The sequence below is a fragment of the Mandrillus leucophaeus genome, unplaced genomic scaffold, assembly GCF_000951045.1.
Source record: "Mandrillus leucophaeus isolate KB7577 unplaced genomic scaffold, Mleu.le_1.0 Scaffold21, whole genome shotgun sequence".
NCBI lineage: Eukaryota > Metazoa > Chordata > Mammalia > Primates > Cercopithecidae > Mandrillus > Mandrillus leucophaeus.
The window spans coordinates 1582792-1600157 of NW_012102143.1; the positions used below are offsets into that span (position 1 = coordinate 1582792).

Genomic DNA, 17366 nt, shown 5'->3' on the forward strand with positions numbered 1-17366 from the left:
GCGGGGAGCTCAGCGGGAACGAGTGATCCCTGCCCCGGCCAGGTGGCCCCTCTGCGGCTGTGCCTGGCTCCCATTCACCATAGGCCGCTATGCTCGGGCCCATTGGAATCGTGTTTCTTCTTCAAACACCCCCTCCTATTTTTTTTTAGACGGAGTCTCGCTCTGTTGCCAGGCTGGAGTGCAGTAGCACGTTCTCAGCTCACTACAACCTCCGCCTCCTGGGTTCAAGCGATTCTCTTGCCTCAGCCTCCCGAGTAGCTGGGACTACAGGCACACGGCACCATGCCCAGCTAATTTTTGTATTTTTGGTAGAGATGGGGTTTCACCCCATGTTGGTCAGGATAGTCTCAATCTCTTGACCTTGTGATCCTCCCTCCTTGGCCTCCCAAAGTGCTGGGATTACCGGCGTGAGCCACCGTGCCTGACTCACAAACACCCCCTCTTACTTTATCTTCTTGGCAGCTGAGAGGTTAAGAAATCCCCTCCATGTGGCAGACTCCTTTGGATCAGACCCTGTAGCTGCCAGGTCCCCACCTAAATGACCCCCCACCCCACCTTTTCCTGGTGCTCTGAGTGCAGAAGCAGTGGGGGAACAAGAGTGCCTCAGCCCAGGATTGCTGGACGTCAGGGCTCACCTCCATCTTAGAGAACGGTCAGCTCCAAAATTCAGAGACTTGTGTCCAGATTCCTCAAGCTGTGTCAGGAAGTCTTGTCTTTTCAGTTAAGAGGAAACCCGGTTTTCCTGCATGGGTTCTAATAAAGTCTTTGATCTATTTCAGGTATCAGAATTGCGTTTACACTTACAGAATTCTGCCCAATGAAGATGATAAATTCACTGTTCAGGTGAGTCCTTTACAAACCTAGAAATCTGAACCTGACTTCAGTCGATACTGGCAGAGAAGGGGTGGAAACGATGAGGAAGAAAGCGCGTGCACAGGTAGCCGGACATGAAGGCCTGGCTGAGCCTGGAGTTTATGGGGTAGCTTAGCTGGTAAACTGTGGCCCTCTAAGTGACCCTGCTCTGTGACAGGACGGAGTTGCATGCCATGGGCTATTTGTGGTCCATGGGTATGAAGAGGAAACGAAGGTGAAGCAGACTGCCCAGAGATGAAGGGAAAGGAAGGGCTGTGGCTTGGCCAACTGTTGTCTTCATCTCTCAAAGGAGAGAGAGGAAGTGGCTCAGGAGGGAGAGAAGGGAGGTGAACTTATAGGAGAACAGACCATGTTTTCTGAGGGGCTGCGAGACTAGCACAAAACAGAGCCTTTCCATTTGTAGAACTCTGTTCTGTCCGAGGCTGATACTCACGGCATCTGATTTCACCATGCAAAGTCAAAATGTGCAAAACTTGCACTTCACTTTTTTTAAATATTATTTTTGAGACGGAGTTTCACGCTTGTCACCCAGGCTGGAGTGCAGTGGTGTGATCTCGGCTCACTGCAACCTCCACTTCCTGGGTTCAAGTGATTCCCCTGCCTCAGCCTCCCGAGTAGCTGGGATAACAGGCGCCTGCCACCATGCCCAGCTGATTTTTGTATTTTTGGTAGAGATGGGGTTTCTCCATGTTGGCCAGGCTGGTCTTAAACTCCTGACCTCAAATGATCTGCCCACCTCGGCTTCCCAAAGTTCTGGGATTACAGGCGTGAGCCACCCCACCTGGTTGCAGTTAAATTTAAAAAGAAAAATCAGCTGCACCCATCCAAGCCGGGGAAGGCCACCCTAAGCACGGTTTACTAAAGGCTTTGTTTGGCCACAAAATGTGACAACTGAGTGTGTGGAAGCCAGGAGAGCTATTCTTATCCGGCTGCATGAAGAGCACATGGGGGTGGCAAGAAGGAAGGAGACAAAGTTTCCACATCCCCAGTGGGGGGCAGGGGGATATGTGTGTGTGTGTATGTGTGTGTGTGTGTGTGTGTGTGTGTGTGTGTGAGAGAGAGAGAGAGATGCTCAGTTCTCAGGGACTAGAGTAAGAGACACTGCAGTGCATCCACGTCCCAAGCAGAGTAGCCGGGGTAGACAGAGGTTTGGACATCATGTCATGGAAGAGCAATGATGGCATTGGAGAAGTTTGGTTGAAAAGAAAGTGGAAGTGGCAGGGGAGAGGCGGGATACACTCCGGTTTCAAAGCTTGAAAGGAATGATTCATTTTGTGCAGAACTAGGATGCAGTAGTAGACAGGGAGCTGGACTCAAGGTGGGAGCAAACCACAGGCAAGTCCCTGGGGGCAAACATCCCCCAGGAATTGTCAAGAGGGAGAGCGTGCTGAGGAGAACGCCCCTCAGGAAGACGGTTTATGAGGATGGAAGGAATTGGTCCAAGGAGCAATATGGCTGCGAGAAACCCAAGGGGCGTGTGTGATGCGGCCTGGTCCAGGAGCTGTTTCCTGCAAGGCCTCCTTGGGAGATGTGAGTCTGGCCTTAAGCAGAACCACTCCCCGTGTAGTCAGGCTGGCCTTGCTGCCAGCTGCCTTATCCTCCTGCCCCTGCATCCGCTGCAGCCTCTAAGGCACATCTGCTGGAAGGCTTTCCACTGGCCTAGGGCGCCCGCAGGTTTGGCCCGGTTCTTAGTAGTCGCCAGGAGCAGATGTTGGCACACCTAGTACAAGAACGCCCTTTCCAGCGCTTGGCAGCTATTTGCCATGAGAATGTCTGTCTCTGACATGGACTCTTCACCATGTGTGGGATGTGACTGGCGGAGGGGAGCCCTGTCTGGGGCAGGCAGTTGGCTTCAATGACCTCTACCATTTTTTCCAAGTCTAGGAGGGCATGAGCTATTCTGGCAGAGTTGGCATCTGTGACAGGTGGTTTGCTGAGAGGAGTCGGCAAACTCTCTTAATTTAAAAGTTGGTCGATGCTTTTGATCTTTTTCCCCTTTGTGGTTTCTTCTCTTCCTTCAAAGTGAAGAAAACTTTAAGTATGACTGGAAAAGACATGACTGTGGCTTCTAGTAGAGTTGGCACCCGCGGCCTGTAAATGTGTAGACTGCGTTTCCGGTTTGCCCCTCTCTGTCACCATCACGCTCTTGCTACTGTGACGTCTTGTGACCCTGGGAACTGCTGATGAAATCCGGGGCCTCATCGGACTATGGGGGGGTGGGGGCGGTGCAGGGAACAGAAACTCACCTTGGCTGACTGTGTAAGGGTTAAGGGGTGGGCCGCCTTTGTGGAGATGTGCAGAGCCAGGAAGCAGAAGGCAGCCCTAGGGCCTTGGGACCAGAAGAGCATAGGGTCTGCTCGCGGCTTCTCCCGTGGCTCAGCTCTTCTCTGTGGGGCCGCTCTTCCCCGCCAGCCGCCTTCCTTCTCAGACCCCTGTCCTAAGAAGGAGTCTGATGGCTCAGCCTCCATGGCTTTCTCTGCATGGGCCACTCAGGGGCTGCCAGTCTGTGTATGAATTGGCTGTCTTCAAGCAGATGCCCCCCTCTACCTCTCGGAGATGCGGACAGAGTCATGGGGCAGCGTGGCTCCTTAAGGTCTCTGCTCAGCCAGGGCAGTGGGTGGGCAGCTTTCATAGAGGAAGGGCAGCCCTACTGGACATATCTACTCCTGACCCTGGCACTAGGCCCGTGACCTCCTCAGTAGCCGACGTGGTACAGGGAACTGTGGGCTTAGGTGGTCTGAAGAGGTTTCCCTTCAAGTTGAACTAAAGGAGAATTCTCATAGGATCCTCCTAGGTGGACTCACCTATGAGAATCTACCTCCAAGAGTAAATGACAGCAGATGTCTACTGAGGACCAAGTGCACACTCATGCCCAATTAAGCAGACTCAGAGCCCTTCGGGGAAGCTTTAGCAGTTATTGATCTCTGCCTATTTTAACTCAAGTTCCTCTTTTCATGTTGAGGCAAAACCTCACAGTCTTTTCTAAGCTTAGCCACAGTTTCTAAATAACTCATTCCTGACACCTGAGCCTGTTCAGTGCCACCAGAACACGAGGCTCCCCAAAATAAGAATCTGGACTGAAACTTTGCCAAGTGAAGCTCCGAAAGGCTTTCATTGTTTCTTAGTTTAGTAACTTTAGCTCTTTTCCTGGTTCTCTTGTCAACACCAAAGATCTCATCTTTGTTCTTTGCAGACCAGCTTCATGGAGTTGGCGCACATGTCATAGCCCATGACAGCCCCATATCAATCAGGGAGAGGAGCCACCTCACTTGGGGGACTCTTTTCCCTTACTCCATCTTTCACAGACTTAAAAAAAAAAATCTGAGATGGGAGGGCAGGATGCAAACTGTAACTTCATCCAACCCCCTCGTTCTAAATATGAGTGTTGCTGAGAACTGCGGAAGTTGGAACTCACAGCCAGACCTCCCGGCCTCCCCAGCTAAGCTTTCTTCCTTCCAGCCTAGAAGGTGTTTCCAGGCCTGGCTGGAGTCTCCTGGGGAAGGATGAGCCCAGGACTCTGCCCAGAGGGCAGGGAGACAAGGCAATGTGGCCTCTCAGAGAGCTTGGCCTCTTGTCCTTCCCACGGTTGTAGATAATATCTGATCCCAGGTGGCATCTGTCCCTTGTGGTAAATCAGCAAGGCGCCCCTAGAATGAAAGCAGACTCCACTCTCGGCTGGGATCTGGGTTCAAGTCCAATTTGGCCAGCCATGTGGCCTTGGACAAGGACCACCAAGAAACTGCTGGAAAGTAGAGATCACACACATACCTCCCAGCACAAGGAAGCTGCCGAGGAGGACGGTGGAGACAGTGGGGAACTGGAGGTGCTTTAGAGGATTCTAGGCAGTGCTGGGAGTGGTGGGGAAGGAGGGGTAAATTTTGGAACTCCATCTCCCTCAGCTCTGCTCTTTGGGCTGTGGGCTTCGTGTCTTCAGGGACCTAAGTAGGCTCTGGAACCGTTAAGCAGTTGTTCAACGCTGCTGTGCCACTCAAACTCTGAGAACCTTCTGGACTTAGCTTGCACTGCTTGTCCTGGTTGGGGGAGGGTCGGGGCAGTGCTCTGAGCCCTGCATGAAGCCAGAGGAAGGCAGGATGGCTCAGCCCCACAGGCCTGACTCTCCCACACCAAGAGAGCAGGTTTCTTGTAAAGCCCAAACTCCTTTCTTGACTTGGAAAGGGAAGTGACTCTCCTGTAAGAGAAGCGGTGCCCATCTTGAGCTGCTCGCTGCAGACTGAGCTGGGAGACTGCTGCTGCCTTTGAAATGGCCCCTCTCTGGGAGAGTGAGGAAGAGTCTGAGGCCCTGCAAGCCGCCCTCATGGGCCAGCTCCAGGGTGGCCAGGGAGGCCTGGAGTAGCCTCAGACGTGTCGCATAAATGGTTGTCTCAAACCCAGGGCCACAGTCGAAGCAAAAGGGGCCCTTCGGCTCCATCCTACAACCTTTTGGCCCTTGTGTCCTTTCTGACATCCTTCCCACCAGGAGGAATAAAGCAGAAAATTAAAACTACCCATAATCCCCTATTACATCAATGTTCTCTGTGAACTTCCTGTCTTTTCTTGAGGTTGAGATTGTATCTAGGATATTGATTGTTTGAGTCAAGATGGGAGCACCCCCATGTGTTTCTGTTTGTTTTGTTTTGTTTTTGAGACAGGGTCTCGCTCTGTAGCCCAGGCTTGAATGCAGTGGCATGATCTTGGCCCACTGCAACCTCTGCTCCCGGGCTCAAGCAATTCTCCCACCTCAGCCTCCTGAGTAGCTGGGATAACAGGTGTGCACCACTATGCCCAGCTAAATTTTGTCTTTTTCTGTAGAGCCCAGGTTTTAATGCAAGTTTAGATGAAGAGTTAGAAAATATCTATCTCGTAGACCCTTTCATTATTCTTTCTGGATTTGGAAGAAAAACTCCAGTGACCTGAGCCATTTTGGTGAGTTCTAAAGAAGAGACACTCGTGACTCAAGTCCCTGGTCCCTGACGGTGGCTGTCACGTATCTCTGGGCGGCATGGCTTTTGGAGAGGGAAAACAAAACAACTTTCTCAAAGCTGTTCCGTCACAAGCATCCGGGAGGTGAACGGTTGAGCCATTGTTATTAAGCTCAGGAAGCGAGTGGCAGCTGTTATTGTTCTGAGTGGTCACCGAGTGAAGTAAAGATTCCGTCTGAGCCGCCGGGCAAAGGATGTGGCTCTAACACACTTCCTGAAGTTGCACAACAAGGGGCGCAGAAAAGGCTCAGGGCACAGAAGCCTACCAGGGCTGCGTGTGTGGGCTCTGCAGCCATGCCAAGGACAGTGGGCCCTGTGGGGGTCCGCGCTGGTGGAGGGGTTCCTTTATGCTATGACACTCACCTTCTAGAAGCCTGCATTTTGAATTGGTTTTTCTATCTACTGCAGAATATGGACAGATCTATTTTCCAAGCCTCTGAACATCTCAAAACATCTTAGTCTACACATTCAAGAGTAATTTGATAGATATAAAATTCTTGGAACCAACTGTTCGCTCAAAATCCTATATGAGGTTCAGCACTGCCTTCAAGAAGGTAGTGTTACGGACCAGGCACAGTGGCTCAACACTGTAATCCCAGCACTTTGGGAGGCTGAGGCAGGTGGATCACCTGAGGTCAGGAGTTCGGGACTAGCCTGGGCAACATGGTGAAACCCCGTCTCTACTAAAAATGCAAAAATTAGCTGGGCGTGATGGCGCATGCCTGTAGTCCCAGCTACTCAGGAGGCTGAGGCAGGAGGATTGCTTGCACCTGACAGGCAGAGGCTGCAGTGAGCTGAGATCTTACCACTGCACTGCAGCCTGGGTGACAGAGCAAGACTGTCTCAAAGAAAAAAAGAAAAAAAAGTGTGTAGTGTTATGAATAGTTCTGAGTACAAAATCCAAGGCCAAACTTGTGCTGGTTCCTATAGAGGGGACCCATGTTTTTGTTTTTTTCTACTTTGAAGCTGGTGGGAATTCTTTTCCAGCTTTGTCATTTTCCTTTCATTGATAGTTTCTGCAGTGTGTTCAGCTTGTTCACTTTGCAAACTCTGTTCTTTGACACAAAAGACCTTTCTTCTGTTAGGTCTTTGAATCAGTTTTTATTCCAGCTCTTCTGGCATCTTTCTCCTAATCCCCTGAGAAAGCCAAGCCTCCCCCTCATTTTCTAGCCTCCTGAGGTACACATGCCCTTGTGACCGAGAAGCCCTTCCCTCTTGTGTGGCTGCAAGATCCCTAATCCCTTCCCAAGTTTGTCAGAGAATTCTGGAAAGAGTGTCCATGCCATTTGTCATCTCTACCTCCAAATGACTGTCTTTATTTTCTCCCCATCCCCACTGGCCATTTTGCCCTTGCTTCTCCATGTTCCAGAGCCTTCTGGTTCACCTTGTCCCAGATCATGGGCCTGTTTCCTGTCCTTGTTACCCAAAGTGGTCTAGAACTGATATCAATGTGCACCATGTAGCTGACAAGTTTAGATTGGGGAATAGGATGCAAGTATAACCAATGAGGTGTGAAGAGAAGGGCTCTGTGGGCTTCTAATAAAGGTCTATTTGTCTTAAAAACAGACATAGGGATAAGATAGCCTCTTTCTTTCTTTCATTTTGGGACAGAGTTTTGCTCCAGTTGCCCAGGCTGGAATGCAATGGCATGATCTCAGCTCACCGTAACCTCTACCTCCTGGGTTCAGGTGATTCTCCTGTCTCAGCCTCCCAAGTAGCTGGGATTATAGGCACCTGCACCATGCTTGGCTAATTTTTGTATTTTTAGAACAGATGGGGCTTCACTATGTTGGCCAGGCTGGTCTCGAACTCCTGACCTCAGGTCATCTGCTTGGCTTGGCCTCCCAAAGTGTTGGGACTACAGGCATGAGCCACCACGCTGGCCAAGATAGCCTCTTTCCTACCTTTGGAAGCTGCCATAGGATGTGACAGCTGGGTCTCTGCTGCTACCTTGTAACCATGAGGAGATGTAGCCGGTGAGTGAGGCCAACACACGGAAAGGAGAAGTGAACCTGGGTCCTGGATGATGCCCTTGAATTCGCTGAACAGAATGAAGCAACCTGGGATTTGCCCTGCCTCTAGATTTTCTGTTTTGTGAGGTAATTAATTCCGTTTTGCTCAAGTTAGTTGAGTTAGGGTCTTCTAACAGCTAAAAGTGTCCTAATATACAAAAGTGTAAACTATCCTAGGGGAATTTCAGAGCAGAAAAGTGAAAATTTCAAATTGAATATTGAGTTTCACTGCACCAAATGCCCATGAGCCATGCTCTGACAACGCAGTCCCTGGGTCTTCCCTCTCCTTAGCCTGTGTTGTGTTTCTGGGACCTGCTCCAGCCCTGTCCCAGACATTCCTAATGACTTATGTTCCTGTCAGACATCCTCGGGCTCAACATCTCTTTCTCCAACCCTAACCAGAAAAAGCACAAAAATCAGTCAGTGTTTTAACAATGTCTGTGCACTGAGGAGGCATCTTGATTTCTTGCTTATTGCAGAATGGTTTCGTTTCTCATCTTGACTTTGCCCTTCGAGATCAGGTTCCGGGTCTAATTGTGTCTGCCAGATTTGCAAGAGGCCACGTAGGGTTTATCAAATAAACGAAAGTCTTTCTGAGAGGTCTCGCTTGATCACCCCAGAAAAACAGTCACCCCACCCTTCACTTGTTGCTCTTTAACCCCTTACCCTCCTTTCTTTTCTTTGTGGCACTTGTGACTATCTGATTTTATATTTATTCATTTATTTTTATTTTTCTCTATCATCAGGCTGGAGTGCAGTGGCACAATCTCGGCTCACTGCAACCCCTGCCTCCTGGGTTGAAGTGATTCTCCTGCTTCAGCCTCCCGAGTAGCTGGAACTACAGGTGCGTGCCACCACACCCAGCTAATTTTTGTATTTTTAGTAAAGACAGGGTTTCACCATGCTGGCCAGGATGGTCTCGATCTATTGAACTTGTGATCTGCTAGCCTCGGCCTCCCAAACTGCTGGGATTACAGGTGTGAGCCACCGTGTCCAGCCCTGATTTTATATTTTAAAATATACATTTTTTATTGACTTATTTATTGTCTATACTAGAACTATTCCTAGCATATAGTGAATGCTTGATAAATATTTATTGAATTAACTCTTCTGCCACTTTTAAAAAGATAGGAAGTGCTACAGGTTTCGTTTAAATTATGATTTATCTCACCCTTGCTGCGGTTATCAATCTTAAATTTGTCCTCCACAGGATCGGCCATTATCTGTTGACTTGCTTTTCATGCCTTGGTCAACTTCCTCTGCTTTTGGGAAGGGTTCTCTTTTCTGGACTCAGTTCTGCTGTAGCTCCCTCCAAAGTGGATTCTCATTTCAGCATTGAATTGAGCTCCTCATTTTTTTTTTTTTTTTCCCTCAAGATGGAGTCTCGCTCTGTCACCCAGGCTGGAGTGCAGTGGCGAGATCTCGGCTCGCTGCAACCTCTGCCTCCTGGGTTCAAGCGATTCTCCTGCCTCAGCCTCTCAAGAAGCTGGGATTACAGCCGCGCACCACCATCCCCCACTAATTTTTTGTATTTTTAGTAGAGACAGGGTTTCACCATGTTGGCCAGGCTGGTCTCAAACTTCTGACCTTGTGATCTGCCTACCTCGGCCTCCCAAAGTGCTGGGATTACAGGCGTGAGCCACCGCGCCCGGCCGAGGTTCTCATTTTGTTGCAAGCCTGCCTTGCCTGGCTGGTCTTCGGGCTTCACTGGCCCTGTCATTCATCTTTCTCCTCTTTCTGAGATTTTCACTCTGGGGTCCTAAAGGTCTTGCCTTTTGATGTCCACGTGAGGCTGCCGATGCTTCCCAAGATGTCCCGAGACAAGTTCCAGCAGCTACGTTTCCAGAGAAGGCTCTTCCTCGGGTCTTCAGGGTGGTATAATGTCCTGGTTCCCTCGGGGAAGCAGTTTCTTCTCTCAAGCTTGTTTCCTCCTCAGAAACACTGGGAGGCCAGCAGTACTTCTCTCCTGTGGAGATTGTGAGGACTAAAAGAGATGGTTTATGTAAACATGCAGCTTATGTCTGACACGTGACTCCATGGATGACTGTTTTAAAATGGTGAGGATGCACAGAGGCCAGTCAGCTCACCGGCACCAACGTGGGGTCACTGGGCAGAGGCCTCGGCCCATGACTGGCCAAGAGCTAGGGATACCAGGCACAGGGGAGGGAGAAAGGGCTGAGACTTCGGGACACAAAAAACTCAGGAGTCCTGGGATTGGCAGCAAGGCCATCCAAAGGGGCCTTGGAGAGGAGGACGAGTGCCTGGAAATCCTGACTGGCCCTGGATCAGGGCCCAGGAGCAAAGGTCATGGGGGACGGAGGCACCAAGTAGGGCCCCGAGACTCTGTCTGCCTTGGGACCCTCTGAGAACTGAGGTTGTCCTGTGCCTGCTCACTGGGCGTACGTCACTACTGCTTTGGATAACTGAGGAAGACAGAGTCGGGGTGAGGGCGAGGGTGGGTGCCTGGAGACCCACCAGGTGACAAGAGAGAGCCTTGAGGACACAGGAGGGACCGGAGGGAGGTCCCACAACTCCCACCTGGGACCTATCTTATCATACCTTTCTGGCCTGGTTCCCTTTTGTTGAGCCCCTGTCAGGAGCTAGGCACTTCATCTGTGTTCTTTAATCCTGGGGGAGGGTTTACTACTATTGTTGCTATGATTACTATTCCCATTTTTAAATTCAAGGAAACAAAGGCTCAGATGAGATAACACTGTTTGCTTGTTTCATAAAACTTGTGACAGAAGAGGGATGTCATTGGAGCCATGCTGTGGCTCTGTGCCCTGCAGGCTGGAGGGTGAGCTTCACACAAACGCTACTGGTCTTTGTTTCTCCAACCACCCGAGGTTCCCCAGCTATGCAACCAGCTAAGGGCTTTGCAGTTATTTGAGCCATGATCCTTCCTGAATGAGACCCAAGATGACTCTACTTTTAAGCCAAGTCCAGTGAGTGTTACAGCCGTGTGTTCTGACTATATTCCTTAAGGGTCAGAATGACAGCTTAGAGATTCCCGACAGCTCATTCGTTTATTCCGTGAATATTAATTGGGAACTGAACATACTAATACAACAGCCAGCCTCAGAGACAGTCCGTCCTTCACAGGATGTTCAGTCTAGAGACCAATGACAAGCAATTTTCACAATTAGACTCCGAAGCCCAGATTTTTACATCTTGAGGTGGAAGGGTCTCAGGAAACTTCTACAGTGAAAGGAGCTCCCCTCAAATGGGAGGAAATGAATGGCCCAGCCATGCCTTCCAAAGAACCATCTGAGAGGCGCCCACCCCCTCTTCTGTACTTCCAAACAATCCCCCCACTCAGTGTCCACATCCTCACATTGTGGGGTGGTAGGCGGCCCAATGTCTGTCTCCCCCAGTGAGCTGTGGGGGCCTTGAGAACAAGGGTGAGAGTCTCAGTCACCCGAGTGTCTGCCCTTGGGCACAGGACAGAGGACGTGTCGCCATCCCCTGAATGAAAGGCCCAGCTGGACCGGCTTGAGAAGAGGCTTCTGTTGACCACTGAGTGCCCACAAAACCTCTGAGGTTAAACTTAATCTGCCCTGTTCTTAGCAGATTGTACTTCATTTTGAATAACCCCAGGAGAGAGAAATCCAAATTTCTCTCCCAAATATTGAATTAATCCATACATGAGCAGTTAGTGATTTTTATAAAGAGATTTGCCATGGAAGAGTAGTTCCTTCATTACTGCTCTTCTTGGCTGTCTGAGTTAAGAGACCCTGCCAGGCTGGTGGCCTTCAGGGTGCTCGACCCATCTCTCCACCGTGTTTGTGCCCCTCATGACTGGCGGGAAAAGGGGTCTGAAATCTTGAAATGGAGAAATGTGTTTTCCAAAATCCAAACATCTCTCACAAATATATGCTACAAGACCCTAAAATGAGTTCTTAGCGCCTCACACAGACACAAGGACAGAACACGAGAACATAGTCCCAGCCTTTAAAGACAGAAAACAGACATTCCAACAAGCAGATTAAAAGTCACTCGGGGTTGGGCTTGGTGGCTCATGCCTGTAATTCCAGCACTTTGGGAGGCCCAGGCAGGTGGATCACCTGAGGTCAGGAGTTCGAGACCAGCCTGGCCAACATGGTGAAACCCTGTCTCTACTAAAAATACAAAAATAGCCAGGTGTGGTGGTGCACACCTGTAATCCCAGTTACCCAGGAGGCTGAGGCAAGGAGAATCACTGTAACCTGGGAGGCGGAGGCTGCAGTGAGCCGAGATCACGCCACAGCACTCCAGCCTGGGTGACAAGAGCAAAACTCCGTCTCAAAGAAAAGTAACTCAGAAGTCTACATGAAAGATACCACTGGCTGCTTGGGAAACCAGATGATAGAACTGCTTTCTCCCGTGACAAAGGCTCTGGGGAGATACTTACTCTTACAACACTAAACACCTTCCTGCCCCCAGGGTCTTGGTACCTGCCCTGCCTTGTGCCTGGGACTCTGTCCCCCAGGTCACCATGTGGCTGACTGGCCAACAGGATTCCTCCAAGGCCTTTTCCCAGGTCTTCCCATCTAATATCATGCCCTGTCCCATGGCCGCTCCTTATTGCACTCCTGTTTTTTCTTCATAGCCCTTATCGCTGTCTGCAAGGGGATTCATCTCCATTGCCACTATAACAAATTTCAGCAAACAGAGGGGTTTAAAACAACACAAATGTATTATCTTGCAGTTGTGCAGGCCAGAAGTCCAGAAGCTCTCACTGGGCTCGGATCAAGGTGTTGGCAGAGCTGCACTCCTTCCAGAGGCTTCAGGGGGAAATCCCTGTTCTCGCCTTTTCTGGTTTCTAGGGGTCACTTTCATTCCTTGGCTCGTGGCCCATTCCTCTGTCTTCAGAACTAGTAATGGCCTGTCAGGTCTTTCTCATGACGCTGTTTCTAGGGCTCTGACTCTCTGCCTCCCTCTTCCACTTATGAGGACTCTTGAACATAGATTGGGAAAGCTGAATAATTCGGGATCCTCTCCCAACCTCAAGGCCAGCACATGAGCACCTTATCTCCCCCAGGCCGTGGTACATAACAGCCGTAGGTTCCAGGGATGAGGAGGGGTTGGGAGGCGGAGGCCGTTCTTCTTTCTACCACAGCAACTATCTTGATTATGTATTGACTCACTCATGTATTATCTGTCTCTACCACGAGGCTGTAAGACTCACGAGAGCCCAGACCTTGTCTATCTTGCTCTGCACTGTTTCTGTAGCACCAGAAGAATGCCAGGCTCATCGGGGAGCTGCCCCAGGCCCTGCCCCGCCACGCAGCTTCTCTCCAGGCTGCTTCCAGGGCTGGGGACTCTGGGCTTGCCTGCCAGCTGTCACTTCTGTCTTCCCCAGAGTACCTCAAGAGTTTTACAAAAAGAAAAGAAGCAAGCTGGAAAGAAGAGCATTTTTAGGGATATGTAATTAAGGATAAAAGTATCCCTCACAGGCTCTGGGCAATGGGGAAATTGGAGATTGCTTGCGTTCCTGGGCCCAGTAGAACCACGAGGGCTTTTGAAACATAATGATTAGCGCAGGTTTTTAGCATTGATAAGCGTGTGTAATGATGAAAGCCATCTATATGGGTATGCGGTGCCAAAAGATGTGTGTTTAAATTCTCGAAGGGGAGGCGTTTAAACGGAGCTGCATGTAAATACGGGACCTTTGCTTCGGGTGAGAAGGAAAGGGGAAATGGAAACAGCGAGGGGTCGAGCTTCCTCAATTACATGTGGCAGAAGGAAACAGCTATTTCAAAGGCAAACATTGAACGTGGGAGGTGGAGGAGGCCTTGGATGCTCCCAACAGTATCCCTTTAGCCCTCGATCTCCCGTCCCTTCTTCCATCTTGAGACAGGCCAAGGAGCCCCAGGTCCATCACTGTCTGTGGCTCCCAGGTAGCTAGGGGCGCTCCCAGCCCAGCCCCCAGCAACCCCCCACTCATCTTCATTCTCAGCCCCACCTGACATGTTGCCCCTGACAGGGCTCCGTAGATTCCTGCTGGATGGAAAAAGGCATGGGTGAAAGAATCTTGACTCTAAGATAAAAATGGTTACCCAGGAAGAAACAGAAAGAGAAATGAAAGAATGTGTCTTGAGAGAAATGGAACAATAAGCAGACTTCAATCTGAGGGCTTTCTGAAGTCAGGTTCTCCTTCACACGGCTTCACGGGACACTGCATTCCTCTCTTGTCTAATCTTTCTTTTCTTTTTTTGGACGGAGAAGGATTACTGCAGATAAATATTGATAATTTCTGCCTTTTCTCTTAGGAAAGTAGTGAGGGTGAGGAAGTTCAAATCGAAAATACAAAACAGAAGTAAAATCCCCTGACGTGGAAATAAGCCTTCCTTCTTGGGAAACTATCAATGTAAATATGTTTCTCTAAAATGTAACTTTAGAGTCTGCAATATATTTGACATCTTAAAAATGGTCTTCAAGACTTTATGGTAAGGCCAGGTGCGGTGGCTCATGCCTGTAATTTCAGCACTTTGGGAGGCTGAGGCAGGCAGCTCATTTGAGGTCAGGAGTTCGAGACCAGCCTGGCCAACACAGTGAAACTGTGTCTCTGTCTAATTCAAAAATTAGCCTGGCATGGTGGCAAGTGCCTGTAATCCCAGCTACTCAGGAGGCTGAGGCATGAGAATCACTTAAACTTAAACTCGGGAGGCTGAGGTTGCTGTGAGCTGAGATCGTACCACTACACACTCCAGTCTGGGCCACAGAGTGAGACCCTGTCTCAAAAAAAAAAAAAAAAAGACTTTATGTTACGCACATCAAGTGCTCAATGAGGCATTTGTTAGAAATGGACAGTCCTCAATTTTGGGGTGAAAAGATTTGTAAAAATTTGTCAATAATAATGTCATGATGTCCAAAGCTGGTCCCACCACTGGCTCTCTCCTGCCACCTGCCCAGAGGTGGCTTCAGGCCACACTCCCCTGGCAGAAGAACACTCTATGAATGCCTCTGGAGCACCCTACTTCTGCCTCCTGGCCCATTTTCCCTGTGCTGCTCCCCAGAGTCTGAGAAACAAATGTTGCCTGTGTCCCCTCCCTGGTAGAGCCTGAGAGATTCTCTACATCTGCACTGGCCAGTGCTGCAACCACAGGCCACATGGGGCCACAGAGCACTTGGAATATGCCCCCTCCCCCCAAAAAGAAGGTTCTATATCTCATGATAATTTTATTGCACATTGAAATCTTAATATTTTGGACATACTGTGTTAAATATATTAATCAAATTGATTTTACCCCGATCTTTAAAAACTCCGAGGCTGGGCACGGTGGCTCACACCTGTAATCCCAGCACTTTGGGAGGCCAAGGCAGGCAGATCACTTAAGGTCAGGAGTTCGAGACCAGCCTGGCCAACATGGTAAAACCCTGTCTCTACTAAAATTACAAAAATTAGCCGGGCCTGGTGGTGCGTGCCTGTAGTCCTAGCTACTCCGGAGGCTGAGGCAGGAGAAATGCTTGAACCAGGCAGGTGGAGGTTGCAGTGAGCTGAGATTGCCTCGCTGCACTCCAGCTTGGGCAATAGAGCGAGACTCCGTCTTAAAAAAAAAAAAAAATTCTAAAATCTGGCTGCTAGAAAATTTAAAACTGTATGTAAGGCTCACATTACATTTTCACTGGGCATCATTGCTCTAGAACCTTGCTGCTCAGAGTCTGGTCCACAGGCCAGCAGATCAGCATCACCTGGGAGCTTGTTAGAAATGCGGACAATCAAGACCCCAGACCTGGGAATTCAGAATCAGCGTTTGAACAAGATCCCCGGTGATCCTGGTGCACATTAGGGTTTGAAGACCATGCATGGGCGGGGGAGGGGAATGGCAGGCAGTCTCACTCACCGTGGGAGGGAGTGCAAATCCCGGAAGATGTTCTGGAGGGCAAATTGCCCATGTCTATCAACATCTGTAATGTCTGTGTCCAGTGAGGAATGTTCTCCCACCCCTAATGTGTCCAACAAGTCACGTGGACAAAGATATATGTACAAGGACACCCACTGCAGCATTATTTCAAATAGGGCTCAAAGAAGAACCCTAACAAACAACCTCATGTTGCCTAGGTTCGCATTCAGCCTAACCGTGATGAAGAGAGAACTCCCTAAATACACTGTGGTTCAGCCAGTGGAAGACTATGCGGCTGCTTAAAAAATTAAAGCAGAGCTGTGCGTAGTGAGTTGGAAAGATCTCAAACATTAAACATAGAAAAGTTGCAGGTGATATTGTTATAGGAGGGTTTTTGGTTTTTGTTTGTTAAGGGATAGATTATATACACAAGATTGCACATACATAAGAGTGTTGAGATAGAACTTGTATTTTAGAGATGGGGTCTCACTGTGATGCCCAGGCTGTGCTTAAGCTTCTGGGCCTGGCCCGACATGGTGGCTCACACCTGTAATCCCAGCACTTTGGGAGACTGAGGCAGGTGGATCACCTGAGGTCAGGAGTTTGACACCAGCCTGGCCAACATGGTGAAACCCCATCTCTACTAAAAATACAAAAATTAGCTGGGGGTGGTGGTGGGTGCCTGTACTCCCAGCTACTTGGGTGGCTGAGGCAGGATCATCGCTTGAACCTGGGAGGCAGAGGTTGAAGTGAGCTGAGATCGCACCATTAGACTCCAGCCTGGGCAACAAGATTGAAATTGTATCTCAAAAAAAAAAAAAAAAAAAAAAAAAGAATCAACTCCTGGGCTCAAGCAATCCTCCCACCTTGGCCTCCCAAAATGGAGACAGAATTGTTAAAATAATTTTTTTTGTTTTACATTTAAAAGTTATACCTCAGCTTGGTCAAAAGAAATTAAAACAGTACCAAAGGAAAGACATCAGAACTAGAGGCCCCCTTTTCTCATTGGTAACCCTAATGGCCTGCAAATCCCCACCCTAGTCCCACCGTTGACAGTTTCTCAGATACTGTTTTCATATGTTTTGTATATTTATATTTGTTTTTGTAAATGGGATAATACTGTATACGCTGTTCTGCGATTTGCTTTCTTCCCTTAGCAATCTGTCCCTGAGATGAATCCATGTTCATTCACACATCTTTTTGCTTTTTAATGGTTGAACAATACTGGATGGATACATAGATAGATGATTTTCTTTTTTGTTGTTCTTACTACAAAAGACAGATGCTACAATAAGCAAGGCTTGCGTGTGACTGTGCATACAAGCATTCTCCAAGAAAAACTATTACTGGGTTGAAGGAATGCATATATGATTGTAAATACTGCCAAATTGCTTTGCCCAGGACTCTTCCGAGTGACCTTCTCACTCAATGTCTCTTGGCCCTCATGATGCCCACACATCTCAATTCTGGACATTACCAGTGCGTGTAATTTTCATCAGACAATGAGTGAAATATGTGATCACAACATTTTATTCTGCATTTCTCTCATTAGAAATGACACTAATGACCTGGGCGTGGTGGTTCATGCCTATAATCCCAGCACTTTGGGAGGCAGAGGTGGCGGATCACCAGAGGTCAGGAGTTCAAGACCAGCCTGGCCAACATGGTGAAACCCC

The 17366-nt window shown here is 49.1% G+C and overlaps 1 protein-coding gene across 2 annotated transcripts in view; it reads left to right on the forward strand.

Annotated features, from left to right (window-relative positions):
• Positions 1 to 17366, forward strand: part of INPP5D (inositol polyphosphate-5-phosphatase, 145kDa) — a 159163-nt gene that overhangs the window by 21287 nt on the left and 120510 nt on the right. For both annotated transcript variants that reach the window (XM_011980249.1, XM_011980248.1), the window contains exon 2: positions 780 to 843. In XM_011980249.1, coding sequence (XP_011835639.1) covers positions 780 to 843 — 64 coding nt within the window. The remainder of the gene's footprint in view (positions 1 to 779; positions 844 to 17366) is intronic.